General features: G+C 40.9%; 1 protein-coding gene across 8 annotated transcripts in view; it reads left to right on the top strand.

The window, feature by feature from the left end:
- The window catches only part of LOC132834379 (A-kinase anchor protein 13-like), a 416,727-nt gene that overhangs the window by 116,308 nt on the left and 279,619 nt on the right, over positions 1-20,800 (top strand). For all 8 annotated transcript variants that reach the window (XM_060853223.1, XM_060853225.1, XM_060853232.1 and 5 more), the window contains one exon: positions 16,225-16,372. In XM_060853223.1, the coding sequence (XP_060709206.1) occupies positions 16,225-16,372 (148 nt within the window). The remainder of the gene's footprint in view (positions 1-16,224; positions 16,373-20,800) is intronic.

The raw sequence follows: 20,800 nt of genomic DNA, 5'->3' as shown, positions 1-20,800 counted from the left end.
GCCTTGGTCAAGTAACAACGTTTAATGTGAATACTAGATAGCAAATACAAATTCATTGCATAAGCAGAAAAAGTAAACCAGTTGGGAGAGATGTTTGATAGGGTGATGTTAATTTGTAGTGTTGGTAACTTGGAGAATCTAATGGATTCACATTCCACTATGGCTGTTTTTACATTTCAAAACCCTGGCCACAGTACAAAGTGACAAAGATGCTGTTGGAATGTCCTTACATCCTATTTGTAAAGTGAAGATTTTATTTTCATATTGACATGGTGGAATATGATCGAAATGGTGTATGTGCATGTGGAAATGGCCTATCAAGATACTTAGTGAATGGTAAAAAATGGGAGGATGCCTGTGATAGTTTGATTGGGGTTGGAGGTCCACACTTTGTCTAATCTGCCCTTATAGTATTGACTGAATGTCTTGACTGACTTTAGCTAATGAAGTAATGAATTTGGCTAGAGCCTATATAGAATCTACAGCAAATCAACAAGCCATGTAGGAGAATGATCTATGCTGGCATCCATGTTGTATGGTACTGTCTTCCCCCACTGGCCAGTGTGATTCTGAATCTCCTCAAAGTAGTAAAACGGTATGGTGTGTCAATCAAAAAGGCTGTCAGTGAGTTCAATATCATTAACATTGACTTGGATGAAGATTTCTTTCAATGTTTTGGAACTAATTAATATTTCCATTGAGACAAAAAAAAATGAGTACTGTTCTGCAAGCTGGAAGATTGGGCACTGCTTTGAGTTCCCGGGGTAGTCCTGGTGCAAAGATGTACAGAGTTAAGACTGTGCCAGACTTGCAGTCTGGCCTTAGGTATCAACTGTAATGGAAATGTGATACAATAATCAATCTTTTATAGAGGTTAAGGAATGGAAAAATAATAGCCAGATTTCTACTCTTAGTGACTGCCCGAGGTCTGCTGAAAGTATTGTTGTTACTTCAAGTCATGACTGGGTGGGACTTGCATGGTTGCTTGAATATCGCCATCAATCAGTCGAACCACAACAAGAATTAACATCTCCAAGAGGGGTGGATGGCAAGATATAGCTTGTTACCATGGGCTATTCACCTTTCTATTGGCTTGAACTGTCAAGAAATTGAGAAGATGTTTGTGATGGTTTTAACGTTGCTCCAAACATTTGCCTAAGATCAAATGACCGTTGACTGCTGCTTGGCAGTTATGGCTCTCATTGGGAAATCTTTTTCATTTCCTTATGATGTGGAGGTGCCGGTGTTGGACTGGGGTGGACAAAGTTAAAAATCTCACAACACCAGGACTTTAATCTGGTGTTGTGTGATTTTTAACTCATTTCCTTATCACATTGCTCTTCCTTGCTTTAAACATCAACCAACTTGTATCTTTAATAAAATATGCCCAACACTTTGGTGGCCAAGTACAATACCACAGCAACTTGTTTTCCAACCCACACTTTCTCCTTTGATAAAACTTTGGTCAATACATAATGCATTCAGGAAGACTAGAAGGTGGAATAAAATCCTCTGCCCTGTTTTATTCAAGAGCATCTGAGTGAAAAGGAAAACCACTTGTTGCGATTGATTAATTTTAACAGAACTCCTACCTCCTTGGATTTTTTTTTTGTGTAGAGATTTTCAGTGTTGCTTAATTCTGAAGAAAGACACAAGCTGGATTCTTTGAAATTGGTTTGCTCCAAATACCATGGTATAAAGCCAGGCATTGTTTTTGCCCCCTAACTGTAAAAGTGCATACATTGAAACTGAACCTTCAATTGGTTTTGATGTCTGTATATCAGACACCATGCAGCAGTTGTTTCCTGTGAACGGACGAAGTTGGCAAGAGAAAGATGATGAATTGGCACCACCGCAGTTTTCAGAGCAGCATTTATATAAGTTTCTGGATCTGGCAAACTCTGCTGGTATCTAAGCAGCTGCTGGTGCTAATTGGTTGGCATGTGTTAGATACCAGCTGAGGAGACGCTCAGCCAGTGAGGCAGTTAAAAACTATTGCTGCTTTCATACGCAGTTGACAAATCAACTTAAGCAAACTCAGGCTATGTCCGCGTTGGCACTCAACGTTTCAGTGTAGCTGATACAAACCCTGATGGCCTCCTCAGCACTCCGAATTAATAATGTCTTCCATTGTCATAGATGGCAAGTGGCTACAGTGAGTAACAATGTTATACTACAGACAGGAGACAGGTTCTGATTTCAGCCGTGCATCTATTTTGAGGCTCTGCCTCAGTGGGAAAGGATAAGAAAATGGAAGGACTAAAAAAAATCCAGTGAAATTCCAAACTAATTGCTCATAGCCTGAGCTACATTGGTGAAAGAATGCAAACAAAAATGAATAGACTGAGTCCACTAATGGGGAGTCCAAATCACTGAGCCATTCAGGTGAGCAAAACTCTCATTCTTAGCTAGATAGAATTTTAAAATCACTCATTCCGTCTTTAATGATTTCCATAGTTGCGGAAAGTAAACCTATACCCTTTTTTGGCAGATTAAAAAAAAATCTGCTTGTCAGATACAGTGAAACTACAATTGTTGCTTCCAGCAATAGTTGCATATTGAGCTTTGTATTGTATTTGAATATCATACAATCAGAGTGTTTCACTGACTTAATAGTCATTTGGTGCTGCAAGAAATCAAACAGTTCAAGTTTAATGTATCCCTCACCCACTGAGTCAAGATAAAAGAACATTGATATCTGATGGATGTATGATTTTTTTTTCCTCACTGGCCTTTCATCAGTCACTCTTGCATCTTATTGTTCAGGATATTCTATACATATGGAAATTAGCACTCATTTCGAGCAATGACTTCTTTCTCATCAAAACCTCAAAGCTGAAGCTCTTTCCCTCTCTCTGTCTCCCTCCCATTTAACAACAGTCTTTAAACATTTGAAATCCATGATGATTGTTCCCAAAAACTGCTTGTTAAAAATTAGCATTTATTGCCCATGTCCTGAGAAGGTGATTGTGAGCCATCGACTTGAACTACTACACACAATATGGTGTAGGTGTTGTTATAGAGAGAATCATAGTAGCACTCAGGTAACAGCAATTATTTTCCCAGTTAATTGCTGCCCTTTCCCCTGCAGGTAGCACAGGTTTTGATTTAGAAAGTGTCTTTGGAGAAACTTTGGTTGGGGGGCGGGGGGCGCAGAGGGAGTGAGTAGGTATGGTGGTGGATGGGAGCGAATCCAACATGCTGAATTGTTCTGAATAGGTCAGGCTTCTTCAGTGACACAGCTGAAGTAATCAAAGCAAGCAGAGAGCATTCCATCATAATCCTGACTTCCGCTCTGTAGATGACCATCATTTTTTGGATGACCAACCCAGGCCTGAATGTTGTATAGATCTTCTTGCCTGAAGGCGCAGGTTGCTTCTGGATTGAAGATCTTGTGAATAGTTCAGAAATTATCAGTGAACATTCACATTTCTGACCTTACATTGGATGGAAGGTCATGGTGAAGCAGCTGATGATGGTTGGGCCAAGAACACTACAGCGATATGTTGGGTCTGAGTGGATTGGCCTCAAATCATAACTGTCTACCTTTGCACAAATTATAACTCCAACCAATGGAGAGTTTTCCTCTTCCTGTTGACTTTGATTTTGCTAGGACTACTCGATGCCAAGAGCGGTCTGTCTTAACTCACTTCTCACTTCTACTTTTTTACAACTCTGAGGGCTGCTCTATGAGCCCTTAACCCTTTGCAGTTTCTTAACTTTATTCTTATAAACATCCCTATTCAGTATTTAATGTGCGTATGTAAACTTGGTGGGTGCAGCCACTTGAAGTGGGAAAGAAGTTACGTCTTATACTGTTCTGTGACGAGAGTAACACTGTTGTACAGTGAGGCCCAACATGGCGCAAGTATTTTCAGATGCAGTATTAAACACTTTGAGTCTAAGTTGATGACCTTCATGTTTGACACTTTATATGGTACAATTTCATCCAGCTGTCTTGTATCATTGCCAGTCTGTTGAGAACTCTTAAAGCAGACCCTGCTCCTAATGGAACTTTCAACACATCCATTTTTCACAGCAACCTTAAAATAAATATGGATTGGATCATTTTGTTTGAATCACACGTCCATATATTTTTGAAGTCTTTTGGAAAAAATCTTTAATGAAAATGAAATCAAATTGCTAGTTTCGCCTTTCATACATATTCAGTAAATCTCTGCCATAAAATCGGCTGTAATTTTTATGTTAGCCATAGGTCAGTCGGTAGTTGTCTCAGCTCGAGGTTCTGGATTCAAGTGCCACTTTAGGACTTGAGTATAAAAATCAAGACTGATTCTGTTGTGCGGTTCTGAGGGAGATGCAAGATTCTGGTTTCAGAATGGGATCTTAAATTGATCCCCCATTTGTTCTGACAGGTGTAAGTACAAGATCCCATTTCACTGCTTTGAACAAGAGTTAAGTCATCCCTGGTGCCCACAAAAACAAATTAACTGGTCGCTTTCACGTCACTGTTGATGAGAGTCTACTATAATTAAACCGGCTTGCTATGTTTCCCATGTTCCAATGATGGTTACCCTCCATTGACTGGAGCAGACTTTGAGATGTCCATTGGTGATGAAAAAACTACATGATTGCAAAGTCTTTACTTTCTGAAGACTTTATCAAATCAATATTTATATTCCCCTATCTAAATATACAAATACATTTTTGGCTGGTTTTGATTACAGTTATTGTCCATTATTCATTATTCAGTATTCCTGACTGTCATAATACCTTTGCAGTCAATTTGCGATTCTAATGTGTGGTCTAATAGTCTGCTTCAATAGTTAAACAAAAGGAAAATCACATGTGCATGTAAGAGGTAGAGTGAACAAATTTCTAAGTTGTACTTTCTCTGGTTCGGCTGACTGGAAAATGTATGAGCACCTACACTTGATGCTACTGTTGGTGACTGAAAGTTCTTTCAGGTGTTGTTCAGGCTGTGTACTTGCAGTTCAACTAAAAGTGCAATTCTCTTAATGTGGCACCTCGTCACTGAACTAGTGACTGAGTGTAGTCACTGTTGTGTTGTTGGGAACTCTGGTAGCAATGTAGCATTCAGCAAGATTCCTTATGTGTTTTTGTGATTATTATCCGGAACACTGAAGTGGGTTGGGGTGGGTGGGGTTGGGGTTGGAGGGTGAGTGGTGGGTGATGAATCTTTAATATTCATTAGGTGATGCAGAAGTGCAATAGAATCCTTTACAAAAATGAAAATGCTTTCACCTTTGTTCCTTGCACATATTTCAGTGCTGTGTTTATTAGTTTAGAATAGAGGTGGAGAACCTTTATATGCTGGAAGGCCGCATTATGTTAGTTGTAATCTAATAAGACCGTATCCAAGAAACTTCAATTATATATTCTTCAAAGTTCATATTATTTTGTAAAAATCTAACTACTATGTACTAACTAACTTTAAAAAAAATGAAAAAAAAATGCTAATTCTAAAGTTAACTAACCTTTTAATGACTTTATTGTGACTGCTTTTTGTAGGCAAGCATTTGAATATTTGGTTATAACATGGAGGTCTGCAGTTTTAGCTGATCCTCTAGATGGGTATCTGCCATTTGTGACTTTAAGGGCATCTTGATTTTGGTTAAGTAGGAGAACGTGGATTTGCAGCAAGAAGTGGTTAAAAAGCAAGAAAGCTTGTTGCAAAATTTGGATTCATTCAAAAGGCCACACACAATGGCCTAGAAAGCCGCATTCGGCCTGAAAGCCGCAGGTTCCCCACCCCTGATTTAGAAACAAGACTATGGCAGCAATACATTTTCAAGATGTTTGAAAGCAATGAATTATCAGTGTTTGTGGGAGCTCTTTGAAGCCATCTTGCAGTTCTCCTATTGTTGAAATCGTAATAGTGTCTTCTATTTATAAGATAGTTAGATCAAGATACCAGCAGAGGTTTTAAAGCTTAGTTTGATGTGTTTGTTTCAGATGAAGGTTGAAGTGATGGTTTGTCAGTTTTGTCCAAGACAACTTGGCCCTATCTATGTTTATTATCATTTGTTCCTGGTTACTCATGTTTTGGTTCTCTGGTTTGGAATGTGCAATAGTGTGGTTCTTACTACAACTGGCTCATAAATGTTTACATCTGAAATGGACTTGCCAGGATCACATTTTGCTTTAACAGATGGAGGCGTATGGGAAATAATAGTAGCAGAGATCAAACTTTATACGTCACCTATAGCCTTCATGCCCCACAGTTAAACAACTCTCAAAGAACAAAACTTTGAACATTCCTGATGTTGGAAATATGGGAATATTGGAAAAAGGAAAAATAAACCTCTGTTTCTCACGTGGGAAATCTGTTTCTTCTCTAAGAAGGAGCTTTTACAAGTTGGAGAAATGTTGAGATGTTTGTTTTATTGGTACCCTAGGCCACACGCTGTTTTCAAAATTTCAAATTGAAGTTTTGATGGTTCCACTCAAAGAAGCTGAAAATACTAATTTCCTGTGGTTTTCTGCTTTTAGAGGACATACTGGCCAATTTTTCATTTTTCTGTTTTGATGTCAATACATAGTTTTGCGCATTCATCATATACAGTGTTGCTACTTTTGAATTAATGGATTTCAGTTTAATACTGACTGAAAATCAAACTTTTCCCCAATGGGTAGTGAAGGAAAATCACTGTATTTGTCTTTGAGGCTTTGGAGAAATTGATTTTGAAATTATATTTACAGCAGTCTTTGATGGAAGTGTACTTCAGAGGTGAACAGTTAGGTGAAAAGACCAAATATATTTAATTTGCTGTTGTTTCCCTTGTCTGCAGACTGTAAGGTTGGTGATGACTTATCTATTAGACAAGAATGAAAAGTATCCAGGCAAATATTCAAAAGCTATCAGAAAAAGCAGAAACAATAATACTTAGAATATCATTGCAGAAATAATTAAATTTAGAATCGCACCATTTACACCCGTGGTCACCGGTCACAGAAAGCATCGAATGTGTTGGAAATCTCTGCATCTTGGCTTACACCAACATTCTTCCTAAATGGTGTATTATATCAGACTAACAGAAACTTGCCTGTGAGCATTATTGGATAACTTAGTTTATAGACTTATGAACAGCTTGCTGGGCTGCTGTGTTTCCCTGACCAAAAAAAATATCACAAGTTGCAAGTGCAACCACTTCTTCCAAATTTATCACTCAGTACCTCAACAGAAATTTGAAGGTAACCTTCAGATTTTGTAATGTCATTCACAGGATGTTTTTGTTGTTGGTGAGGCAAGCATTCATTGCACATCCCTAATAGCCCAGATGACAGTTCAGAGCTAACCACATTGCTTTGGCCAGGAAAGCATGCCAGATTGCATTCCTAGAAGGACGTTAGTGAGCCTGATGAGTTTTTACAGCATCCACAATGACTCCATCGTCACCATTTAGGATAGCATCTTGCCCACGGTTTTGTTGTTGAATTTAAATATCACCATTTGCCATCAAACCTGCATCCCCAGCACATTACTGTCGGGTTCTGAATTGCTAGCCCAGTGACATTACCACTATATACCATCTCCCTGATGCAATGGTGCAAAATATTCATAAATGCAAAATCTTTTGTCAAGTGAACTTGAATTTGTGATATCGTGCAATGTCAGAGTAATGTCAGAGTATCTTGTCATTCCCAAGCTCTGAAGTTGTTTTTCAGGTATTTGTAGGGATTCTTCATCCCATTTCAAGTGTTTCAGAACTAGGCTTGAATCTGAGTTTTTTATAGATTTTGTTTCGAGGTGGAAAGTGCTCCTTTCAAAGCTAAACATTTTGTTGCATCTCACTATAACTCTGCTTCCTAACAGTAATTATTTGAGGAGATAGTGGCCAAGTGGTAAGGTCACTGAACTGTTAACCCAGAAGTCCAGGTTAATGCTTTGCTGACATGAGTTCAAATCCCAGCAAAGCATCTGGTGAAATTTAAACCCAATTAAAAACTCTGCATTTGAAAACTAATCTCAAAAATGGGTGTCCATGAAACCACATTGATCATTGTAAACATCTATCCAGTTGACAAACATCTTCTTGGCAAAAACATCTGCCATTCTCATCTGGCATGGCATACATGTGACTTCAGACCTACTGTAATATAGTTGCCTCTTAACCACCACCTGAAATGGTTTAGCCAGCCACTCTGTTCAAGGGCAGTTAGGAATAGACAACAAATGCTGAAATTGCTGGCCACATCCCAGAAGAGAATGATAGGGGAAAGAAATAGTCCAACTCGTTGCCAATGATACTGATGGCAAGTGGAAAGCCAGGCAAAATGCCACCTCAGCTATTTCTGTTAAGTCCCAGCACGATGCTTGTTGGACAAATGACTGTTTAGCTCTGGGGCTCAAACATCCCTCCTGCCTTCATTCACCATTGAACGGGAGGATTGACAGTTCTTTGTAGGTGCAGGGTCTAGGAAAGTTGTGGCTGCATCATGCCCCGGGCTGGTGACAGGGACATCCTCCTGGGAACACGTTATACACAGTGAGGGTATCTCCATGGAGGATGCTTACCAACCCATTACCCTTATCGCTGTTAGTCTTCTGTCTCTCCTCTCTCGCTGTCTCCTTCCCTTCTCCTGTTATTGATGGGGAAGCCCTAGCAACCTTTCGTTAGCTGTTGAAGTGCTTCTCACTGTTTACCTATGGCCACCTTTTTCCACTGCTGAAATTTCTCTCGCATCAGCAAGGCAATGTGTTTCACCCTTCAACTTCTTTTCCAAATGTCTGCTCCCTCCCCACCTCCCAGCAACCATGGTTGGCTACAGAAAAGAGTTGGAAAAGAGCAAAGTTAAGAGACTAGTTAATGATAATTCTAAAAGACGCCCAGAGGGATTTGAATTGCAGCCAAACCAGTCCTGCACTGATTGATTCCGTTTCGTCTTAGAGTAGTTGATTTTCAGGAGAAGTGAAACTTTGCAGTGATGTAAGTTGCACCAAAATAACTGAAAGTATCATGAAATAAATTTTATGAGTTGATAACGCTCCCAATTTCTTTTCACGCTAACCTGAATATATGGTCGTTGACTGTCGGGGGTATGCAAATGTCATTCAGAAACAGCAGCAGGCGTCAATGGTCCATTTGCTGTCTGCCACTCACTCCAGCCTGTACATTTGCTGTGAAGTTATCCTCACAGCTGTACCCTCCAACCTCTAGAATTCTAGTCAGGCAAACAGTGACCTGAAGCAAAGCCTTGCGATCAGAGGATTGAACCTGAGGAAGTGTTTTAAATCAAAATAGTTCAGCTTTGAAATGAAAACAATGAATCCTCTTGTTTTATTCATTGAAAAGTTCCAGGAGTGGTTGATTATATATGGAGTGGTTGATTACAGTAAACTGTGCTAATACCTTCCTTGCTATGCTGCAACAGTTTTCCTCAGTAGCAGTATTGAATATCAAATTGTATCCTGGCTCAAATCAAACACTCCTTTATACATGTCACTGCCAAAGTACACTGTTGGTCATTTGAGATGCATTTCTGCCAAATGTTGTTGTTCCCTTTTTAAATTTATCACCGTCGTGTTGAAAGTTCTGAGGCTTGGGACCCGTAGGCTCCTAGACTTCTCAAATGCCAGTTCTTCATCCTGATTGGCAGGCTGTTCACCTGCAAAAGCCATCACTACTGACACTCTTTTAAATGCAATATGAACTTCCTGTTGTGGTTGCCTCACTCTGAAGCTTTGCCTCTCCCGCTGCAGCTCAGGAATGTTGTTGCCAGCTGTGGTATCCCTATTCCAATAGCCTGGGATGAGTAAACTGAGTACCGATTGGGAATTGAATGTGGTGTCTTGTGGATGGTGTTATACAGGTGCACCTTGCCTTTACTGATGGAGCTGTCTGTGCAGCTGGTATTCAGTCAGTTCTGAGCTTCTGGTTGGTGATGGGAATGTTAGGAGATGTGTTAAGAGGCCTGATATATCCCTGGCTATATTATTTATGCAGTGGAAACTTGTTTGGAAAGAAATCCATCCATTGATAAGCTTTAGAGTGGATTGATAAAATGGGCAGCTTGTAAATGGTCTGTTTATATGGAATTTTAGTTGGAATCATTGTGGAATTGACAGTGCATCAACAGATTTAATTGGTGAAATCAGGAACATTTAATAATCACGGAATCATATAAACCCTACAGGGTGGAAACAGGCCCTTTGGCCCATCAGGTCCACGCCAAACCTCTGAACGGTATCCCACCCATACCCATTCCCCTACTCTATTACTCAACATTTTACTCCTCATTAATGCACCTAACCTACACATCCTTGAACACTATGTGCAATTTAGAATGGCTAATTCATCTCTTCTGCACATCTTTCGACTGTGGGAGGAAACCAAAGCACATGGAGGAAGCCATGCAGACACTGAGAGAATGTGCAAACTCCCCACAGACAGTCGCCCGACGTGGGAATCAAACCTGGGTCCCTGGCGTTGAGGCAGCAGTGCTAACAGAAGTGGTGATTAGAAATTGAGTGTGTCAGACTAGCTAAAGGACTTTTTTTTTTACCTTTCTAATCCCTGTTCTGAGAGTTATTACATTTGAGCTTCGACATATCAACAAAATGGTTGCAGAACCAGTTGAGACTCATCTGCTTCTTCCAACCCTTCCAACATTCTGCAAGAGTAAACAAATTAGTCTTATGAGTCAACCCTTCCTCATAGCCCTGCAAAGTCTTCTCTTAGGGTTCTTATCAATTCTCTTAAGATAGGCACAGTTGAATCTGCCTCCAACACATGGCGTGCATTGCAAATCATCACCTTTCACTATACTTCTTCCTGCTGCCTTTGGTTCATTTGTCATTTACCTTGAATTGGTGCTGTTTGGTTCTTGACCTTCCACCCATCCATAGTCTATTCACATGTGGAAGTAGTGGTAACATCATAATTCAAGCTTATAATCCAGAGACCCAGGCAAATGTTCTGGGGATATGGGTTTGAATTCTACCATAACAGATGGTGGGCATCTGATTTTAATACAAAATCTGGTATTTTAAAAAAATGTTTTCGGCATTCTGGACGATTGGGAGAACTTTAAATGTCAGCAAAGGCTTACTAATAACAAAATCAAAAGACCCAAGATTAACTAAGAACCAAAAGCAGCAGAAAACATAGATAGTGATGCCAAAAGCTTCCATAAGTATATGAAGAGGAAGAGAATATTGTAAGTAATGTTGGTGCTTTAGAGGATGAAAATGGGGAGGTAATAAAATGGGAAACTCAGAAATGGCAGAGGCATTAAATCAATACTTTGTCTGTGGTTTCACACTGGAAGATGATTCCTTTCCTCTATAGAGGAATTTGATGAAATTACTAGGGAGAATGTATTAAGTAAGCTGATGGGATTAAGGGCAGTTCAGAAGAGGTTCACCAGTTTGATTCCAAGGATGAAAGGGCTGTCATTCAGTTGAATAGATTTGGTTTGTACTTCCTGAAGCTCAGAAGAATGATGGGATATCTGATTGAAGGATGTAAAATGTTAGATGCTATTGATCAGGTGGATATCAAATGGATCTTCCCCCTTGTGGGACAGTCTTGAACCAGATGTCATGGATAGAGTGTGAGAGCAGGTAGGTTCAAAACAGGGATGTGGAAAAACACCTTCTCTCAGAGGGTTGTTAATCTGTGCAGCTCATTGCCTTAGAATGCAGTGGAGGTAAAATCAATCAACAGATTCAAGAAGTGTATATGTTTCTGTTTAAAATCAAGATAAAAGGCTACAGGAAGCAGCTAGGAGAGTGAAGTTGAGACCGGGAGAAGATCAGCCATGATTATATTAAATGGTGGACCGAGCTCAAAAGACTGAACTGCTCCTAATTTCTCTGTTCCTAGTTAATGGCTACAATTGTCAACTATTATAAAAATCTATCTGATTTTTTTAATGTCCTTTACGGAATAAAATTGCCATTCTTTCTTGGCTTGTCTTAGCCAACATGATTCCAGACCCACAAAAATGTGCTTTCTTTTCATTGATTCAGAACATGTGGGTATCACCAGCTAATCCAACATTTATTATCTATCCCTAGTTGCCCCTTGAGAAAATAATGTTAAGCTGCTTTCTGGAATTGCTGCTGTCCACTTGGGTGGATAATCTTCAATGCCATCAGGGTGAAATTTCCAGGATTTTGATCCAGAAATTCTTGCATGCCATTTGGGATTGGATTATAAATGCTGGCATAACCAGTGACTACCACATCCCATGACTGAGTTTTTTAAAAAGACTGTCTTGTTGCCTCATCTTTTGAACATTTTGATTATACCTCTTCTCTATCTTCCCATTTTAAAGAAAACATTCCCGACTTTTTCAATCCATTCTTGTGCTGGCACTACAGCTTTTTACAATTTATGTTAATGATATAGAAGATGTATTCGTAATAACATTAGCAAATTTGCTGATGATACAAAGCTGGGTGGCAGGGTGAAATGTGAGGAGGATGTTAGGAGATTACAGGGTGACCTGGACAAGTTAGGTGAATGGGCAGATGCATGGTAGATGCAGTTTAATGTGGATAAATGTATGGTTATCCATTTTGGTGGCAAGAACAGGAAGGCACATTACTACCTCAATGGAATTAATTTAGGTAAAGGGGCAGTACAGAGAGATCTGGGTGTTCTTGTACACCAGTCAATGAAGGCAAGCATGCAGGTACAGCAGGTAGTGAAGAAGGCTAATAGCATGCTGGCCTTCATAACAAGAGGAATCGAGTATAGAAGCAAAGAGGTGCTTCTGCAGCTGTCCAGGGCCCTGGTGAGACCACACCTGGAGTACTGTGTGCAGTTCTGGTCTCCAAATTTGGGGAAAGACATTCTGGCTATTGAGGGAGTGCAGCGTAGGTTCACGAGGTCAATTCCTGGAATGGAGGGATTACCTTACACTGAAAGACTGAAGCTACTGGGCTTGTATATCCTTGAGTTTAGAAGACTGAGAGGGGATCTGATTGAGACATATAAGATTATGAAAGGATTGGACACTGGCAGCAGGAAACATGTTTCCGCTGATGGGTGAGTGCCGAACCAGAGGACACAGCTTAAAAATACGGGGTAGACCATTTATGACAGAGATGAGGAGAAACTTCTTCACCCAGAGAGTGGTGGCTGTGTGGAATGCTCTGCCCCAGAGGGCAGTGGAGGCTCAGTCTCTGGATTCATTTAAGAAAGAGTTGGATAGAGCTCTCAAAGATAGTGGAATCAAGGGTTATGGGGATAAGGCAGGAAGCGGATACTGATTAAAAATGATCAGCCATGATCATGTTGAATGGTGGTGCAGGCTTGAAGGGCTGAATGGCCTACTCCTGCACCTATTGTCTATTGTCATTAAAGACTTTCATCCATGGAACTGTTTCTCTGAAAATCTTTTCTGCATCTTCTTTAAAGCCTTGAGAGCAGTGACACCAACTGTTTTTTTTAGTGAAAGGCATGAACTATAGTTTGTGCAGTCCCCTTATTGATGAGCTCTTTGCAAAGTCTGGGCTTGAAGGTTACAAATCATTGGGGCGGCACGCTGGCTCAGTGGTTAGCTCTACTGCCTCATGACTCCAGGGATCCGGGTTCGATTCCAGCTTCTGCCGACTGTCTGTGTGGAGTTTGCACATTCTCCCTCTGTCTGCTTGGGTTTGCTCCGGTTTCCTCCCACAATCCAAAGATGTGCAGGTTACGTGAATTAACCATGATAAATTGCCCATGGTGTTCAGGGATGTGTAGGTTAAGTGCATGAGTCAGGGTAAATGTAGGGGAATGAGTCTGGGTGGGATACTCTTCGGAGGGTCGGTGTGAACTTGAGCTGAAGGGCCTGTTTCCACACAGTAAGGATTCAATTCTGACCCCAGATCCGATTGCTAGTCTGTGCATTGGTCACCGACTCCCACCTTTCCGAATGTTGCCCTCAGCATCTGAGGCTTGGGAGGGAAAAATCCATTATGGTGCCCTTTTCTAATTGTGTATCCAGTAATCCCTGTCTGTTTTGAGAACGAGGACTAAATTGCATTTACATAGTGCCTTTCTTGTCTCAAAGATCTCCAATTGCTCTTTGCTGCCAATTGAAATCTGGTATGATGAGACACAGCAACAATTTCCATGAACCTCAGTACCATGCTGTTTTAGTTAGAGGACAAACCTTAATTGGGGCATGGAAAGAACTTTCCTGGTCTCTGTGGAATCCAAATCGTGGGATCTTTCCTATCCACCTCAGAGAGTAGGTGGTGTCTCAGTTTAGTATCTCGTCCAAAAGAAGGCATCTCTGACAGTGCTGCATTCACTCAATAATGCACTGGAGTGTCAGCCTGGATTATGTGCTCAAGACACTTTGAGTGGGACTTGAACCAAATATTTCCACACAAACATCTGAATTTGGTGTAGGCCATTCAGCCCATCCAGCCTACCCTACTATGTAATAAAGTCAAAGCTGATCTGTTTGTGTTATGAATGCCACATTCCCATCTATGCTAAGATTCTTGTTAGACAAGAGAATCAGTCTATCACTGCCTCAACGATATCCAATGACTGGAATTTCACTCCCTTCTGAAGCAGTGTTCCGATAGTACACAAACCGTCAAAAGAAATTCCTTTCATATCTGTCTGAAAAGGGTGACCCCTAATTTTAAGAGTTCTTGACTCGAGGAAGCATATCAAGATTGTCAAGGCCTGTCAGGATTTTACAAACATCAATCAAGTCAGCTTTGGTTCTTCTGAATTCTAGAGAAACTAATTCTAGTCTATCCAGTTCTTCCTATTATTTCACAAGACAACTGGTCAACCTCCTCCAATGCACATCTATATCCATCCTTAAATAAGAAAATCGTGACTGTGCATAGTATTGAAGATGTGGTCTCAATAATGCCTGTTTGAACCTTGACATCCATATTTTTGCTTAATTCCTCATGTAATAAAGGATAGCATGCCATTGGCTTTCTGATGATGGCTGTACCTACGCATTAACCTACATGAAGACTCCTAGATCCCCCTGCACTTTGGAATTATACAGTCATTCTCGGTTTAAGTGTCTTTTTTACTCTTAACTTTTTAAATTCTTCCTTATTTGGTGTTGAGAGTGACCCATGACTAATGCTGATGGATTGATGTTCACTGTGGACAATATCTGTCACTTAGTAAGGTCACTTTAAATGACCTGTTGCCAGCTGCAATGGGTTTATAAATGTGCAGTGACCACTTGGGTCAGGAAGGCCAATTTCAGCTTGGCAAAAATTGCAGAAACTGTTTATGTAGTGAAGGCAAAGGCCTTGCTTTCAAGATACAATAGAATTAACATGTGTTAGGATACAGAAACGTATTGACCAGTTGAGCTCAGTCCTTTGATTGCATTGTTAGTTTAGGCATAATTTTGATGACTTAGGGTTTTGGTCAGATAAGAGCCCTTTATACAAGTCTAGCCAATATCAGGAATTCAAGCCTGAGCTACTAATAAGCATACTCTATGCTAAAAGTTAATTTAAGTATGTATTTAGTTGACACCTGATCTAATGTGAAAGACAATAACATAAGAAATAGGAACAGGAATAGGCCTTTCAGCCCCTTGAGCCTGTTCCAAAATTCAGTCGGATCATGTCCACTTTCCTGCCCTTTCTCCATAACCCTTGAATCCCTGACTGATCAAGAATCTATCTATGGGTCAGCTTACCCCAAGTAATGTTTAAATATACATTAAGCAAGTAAAGGTTCTTGCTTAGCCTTCAGGGTCAGCATGATGGCTCAGTGGTTAGTACCACTGCCTCACAGCACCAAGGACCGAGGTTCCGTTCCCCCTTGGGCAACTGTCCAGAGTTCCAAATTCTCCCAGTGTTCCGGTTTCCTACCACAATCCAATGATGGGGAAGTTAGGCGGATTACCCGTGGGAAATGCAGGATTACAGGTGTAGAGTAGGCAGATGGGTCTAGATGGGATGCACTTTGGAGGTTCAGTGTGGTTCTGATGGGCTGAATGGTCTGCTTCCACACTGCGAAGATTCCTTTGTATGATTCTATGATTAAGTTAATTTCAAAGGTTTAGTGTAGAAATATTGATAAGTTTGAAAGAGATGCTTTAGTAAAATTTATTATGTTATATTGTTTTAAGCTTCATTTATGGAGGATTCAATCTTATAGGTAAATGAGGAGAATAACCCTAAATCCTCTCACAAAAGCTACTCAGCTATCCAAACTTATCAGCTGATCTCAAACCTACTCTCGTGATTAAATCCATGATCAGTTTTCAGTTCTGTTTCTAATGAAATCTTGACTTTTTCTCCTAAAGGGGGAGTCTGTTCTATCTGTGCTTTTGGATGCTGAACACACAGTTGAAGAGGATGTAACCCACTACCTGGTGTTTTCTGGCTCCAGTCAACATCATTTAACCAGCACACAGAGGATAGATCAGAAAACACTGCAGACAGTCGCTCCTGGTAAGTGAGGATACCCTGGCTTTTTATTTTATTGTTGTTCGCACTCTGTCTGTCTGTCTCTCTCTCTCTCTCTCTGTCTCTCTCCCCCTCTGTGTCTCTCTCTCTCTGTCTCTGTCTGTCTCTCTCTCTGTCTCTCTGTCTGTCTCTCTCTCTCTCTGTCTCTCATTCTCTCTCATATTCTCTCTCATTCTCTCTCTCATTCTCTCTCTCTCTCATTCTCTCTCTCATTCTCATTCTCTCTCTCTCTCTCTCTCTGATTTTCTCTCTCTCTCATTCTCTCTCCCGCGCTCATCAGTTCTTTTAATGTCAGTTTCAAGTATGCCCTGGAGTAAGAATTGGTTAGCAGAGAGGAAAAAGGTAGGAATTATTGGCCTAGATTTTTCCCTGGCCAGACATTTGTTCCAGTGTAGGTATGAGTTGTGTGCAAGGACTCTGTTGAATTACCATCACAGCATTCTCTGAAGGAATTGCCTGGAAACCAGAACTTTCCACAGGTTAATTTATGTATGCCTGAAACCCTCTGGAAAATATCTATTTAAATCAGAGACTTTGGGAGGTTTGATGTAATTGAGTAAAACAGTTATCCAGGAAAACTTAGACTGTTGCATGCATACTCGTGAGTACCTATTCAACTGACCCACATCACATCCCCATCTACATCCCCTGACCTGGTCTGATTATAACGCCCCATTACCGAATATAAATCCCCTCCTCCACACCCCAGATCCATGCCCCACCCTTACTGAACCCAATATCTCATCCCCACCCCACCTACCCCAAAGCTCTGCATCATTTGTCTGAATCTTAGCAACCTACCCACTTGGCATCTTATCCATCTGACAGCCTACCTCCACCAAGCTGGGACTATCCTCAGGTGGCACCTTACATCCTGCTTATCTGGATCCTACTCCTGTTCACAGCCAGCACCATCCTCCCCACCCATCTGACTTCTTAACGCTTGGGATCCTAACCCTAACCTTATCTGCCTGGAACCTGTTGTTCTCCCTCCCAGCCCCAACCACCACCATCATCCATCTTACATCCGACCCTCACAGCATCCCAGCATCATACATGCGTTATGGACTTAGCAATAGCTGTCAAAGAGGCTGTGAGGATCTCTACATTTCAGAACATGGCAGCTGATTGCGATGCAAAGTAGGTGTGTTTGCCTTCCTCTGACATTTCTATACCACGAAACATCTGTCAGAATGAAAGTATTGCTTCACATTTCTAGGGAATCCTTGAGTGGAATCTCCTTCCAAATTTATAGCTTGCCACTCTGGACCTATTTCTTCTATGTGGGGAAAAGCAAGAGTCCTGGGAAAATCCAGACTGTTGTGTCATTTTTGGGGCAGAAGGTATCAATAAGTGGGGTACTGCAAGCACTGGTGCTTGGGCCTCAGGTATTCACAACATACATCAACAATTTAGATGAGGGAAATCAAACGTAATATTTCCAAGTTTTCTGTCAACTCAAAACAAGTTGGGATTGTCAATGATGAGGAGAATGTAAGTGGGGCTTCAGGGATTTACACAATTTGAGTGTAAGGGCAAATGCACGACAGATGCAGTATAATATGGATAAACGTGAAATTGTCTGCTTTGGTTTAAAACAAATTACTGGCAGGGTATTATTTAAATGGTTATGGATTGGGAAATGTTGATGTACATAGGGATCTGAGTGCAAGATTTAGAGGGATGTGGGCCAAATGCTGGCAAATGGGACTATGTCAGTTTGGGATGTCTGGTCAGCATGGATGAATTGGACTGAAAGGTCTGTTTCTGTGCTGTACATCTCTGTGACTCAATGATTTATTCACTGGTCACTGACCAGATGCAACAAGCTGTTAGGATGGCAAATCGTACGTTGGCCTTCAGTTCAAGAGGATTTGAGTGCAGAAGTAAGGAAGTCTTGCTGCAGCTGTACAGGTTCTTGGTGAGAGCACACCTTATGTATTGTGTGCAGTTTTGGTCCCCACTTTTAAGAAAATATGTACTTCCTGGAGTGGGTGTGCAGCAAAGAATGTCCAAACTGGTTTCGCAGTTGGTAGGTTTGTTGTATGAGAAGAGATTGAGTTGACTGAACTTGTAGTCACTCAAGTTTCAAAGAATGAGAGGAGGTCACATTGAAATGTATAAATTTCTGACAGGGTTGGGCACACTTTCGTGGTTGTTTGTGTTTGTGTATGCGCATGCACACTCTAGAACAGGGGGTTACAGTCTCAGAATACATGGTAGACCATTTCACCTTGATACAGGGTGAAATTTCCTTACTCAAAGCCTAGTGATTTGGTGAAATTTTCCTCTGCAGAGGGCTATAGAGGCTAAGTCACTGAATAGATTTAAGAAAATAAAGTACTTTGGTGGTGAAAGGTGTCAAGGGATATGGGGAGGAGAGAGTGCAGGAACACAGGTTGAGTCAGAGGATCAACCATGATCAGATTTAACAGTGGAACAGGTTTGATGGGCTGAACAGCCTGATCCTGCTCCACTCTCTATATTTCTATGAAATAATCAAGGGCTCACAAAAAGTGTGTTAAATTGAGTGCTTCGCATTTCTCATGTGAGGCCTGGCATACTTCTGATCATTTGACCCTTTTCAAAGCTGCCATGCAGTGTGTCAATGCTCTGGGTTCAATGAATTATGGACTGAGGAAATGAAGTATTCAGAAATGAATTTCTATTTAATAGGCTGTCCTTCACTGAGATCATCCTAAATGGTATCAAATGAACAATCTAAAAAGAGTTTCTGTGTTTCTGATGATGTCAGCTTGTGATAAGCTGTGACCTTTTATTCTCATTTGTTTTTCTGCCAAGGAGCCTCTCCTCCATCCTGTTAATCCAGTTGCCTCCTTAATTAATAGCTGTCTGTCTGTCACTGATGTTCCCTATTATTAGCTTCTTAGAAAATTCTGTCTGACTGTTTTGAAGGAAACAAGGTAAATATGATTCTTCATTGTGCCTGTTACTCAGTTTTATTCTTTGACAGGTGCTGCATTCAAGATAGCTGTTTTGTCTCATGCAGCCTGGAAAATCTTAAGTCTTTAGTATAAAAATAATGTTTAGCTCTGATAGTGTTATGTTTTAAGAATAGAAGTGTACAAAGTCTGAAGTAATAAAGGAGAATTACCTCATCAGATCACTCCATCCAAAGTCTCTGGATGCTTTAAGAAGTCTTATATTTTTTAACACCCCTTTTTTGTAATCTGGGCATTTTCCAATGCCCGTGAGAGCCAATGACTCACTTCTGACACTTATGAAATACAGTCAGTGTTGTAACATCAGAAACATTCTACTCTAATGATTTCACATGCCCCCTAACTGTTAACTAATTTCACAAGGACCTTTTATCCCCTGTCTATCCATCTGACAAAGTCAGTATTACCCCGTAACCCTCAATGCTCCTTTCTCAAAGGATACTGGTCCAGCTTCACCTCAGCCTGCACTTTCTGTCAGTTCTATGTCAGGATACAATGCCTTTTCAGTGAAATAGGCGGACCGACATTTCTGTGAATCCAGGAATGTGGATTATTTGTCATTACATAGCTGTTTATCAGCTCCTGTCTATCCAAGGCCATTTTCTCCTAAATATCCATTAGTCCCTTATCTGAGCAATGCAAGTGTTTTTATTTTGTGTGTTTGTATGGGACTACAGACTTTGACTAATGTGCTGAATTCAGAGTTTTGGATGATAATTAATGGTTTCCATGGTAAACAATCCCATATCTGGTACCTCAGCCACAGTGAGTCTAGACCAAGAGTATTGGCAAATTGTTAAATCTTGAAGCCAGGAGAATGGAACCCAATTTTTCTTTGGTGTTCATAGCTCCTTGAAAGTGGAGTCGTGGGTAGATAGGATAGTGAAGAAGGCGTTTGGTATGCTTTCCTTTATTGGTCAGAGTATTGAGTACAGGAGTTGGGAGGTCATGTCGCAGCTGTGCAGGACATTGGTCTGGGCCAGTGTTGGAATATTGCGTGCAATTCTGGTCTCCTTCCTATCAGAAGGATGTTGTGAAGCTTGAAAGGGTTCAGAAAAGATGTTCAAGGCTGTTGCCAGGGGTTGGAGGATTTGAGCTATAGGGAGAGGCTGAACAGGCTGGGGCTGTTTTCCCTGGAGTGTCAGAGACTGAGGGGTGACCTTATAGAGGTTTACAAAATTATGAGGGGCATGGATAGGGTAAATAGGCAAAGTCTTTTCCCTGGGGTGGGGGAGTCCAGAACTAGAGGGCTTAGGGGAAAGATATAAAAGAGGCCTACGGGGCAACTTTATCACACAGAGGGTGGTATGGAAGCTGCCAGAGGAAGTGGTGGAGGCTGGTACAATTGCAACATTTAAGAGGCATTTGGATGGTTATATGAATAGGAAGGGTTTGGAGGGCTATGGGCCGCGTGCTGGCAGGTAGGACTAGATTGGGTTGGGATATCTGG

This window comes from Hemiscyllium ocellatum, chromosome 39 (assembly GCF_020745735.1).
Source record: "Hemiscyllium ocellatum isolate sHemOce1 chromosome 39, sHemOce1.pat.X.cur, whole genome shotgun sequence".
In the NCBI taxonomy this organism is placed as follows: Eukaryota; Metazoa; Chordata; class Chondrichthyes; order Orectolobiformes; family Hemiscylliidae; genus Hemiscyllium; species Hemiscyllium ocellatum.
Note: the sequence above shows the minus strand (reverse complement) of the source record. Positions and strands in the feature narration are given on the sequence as shown.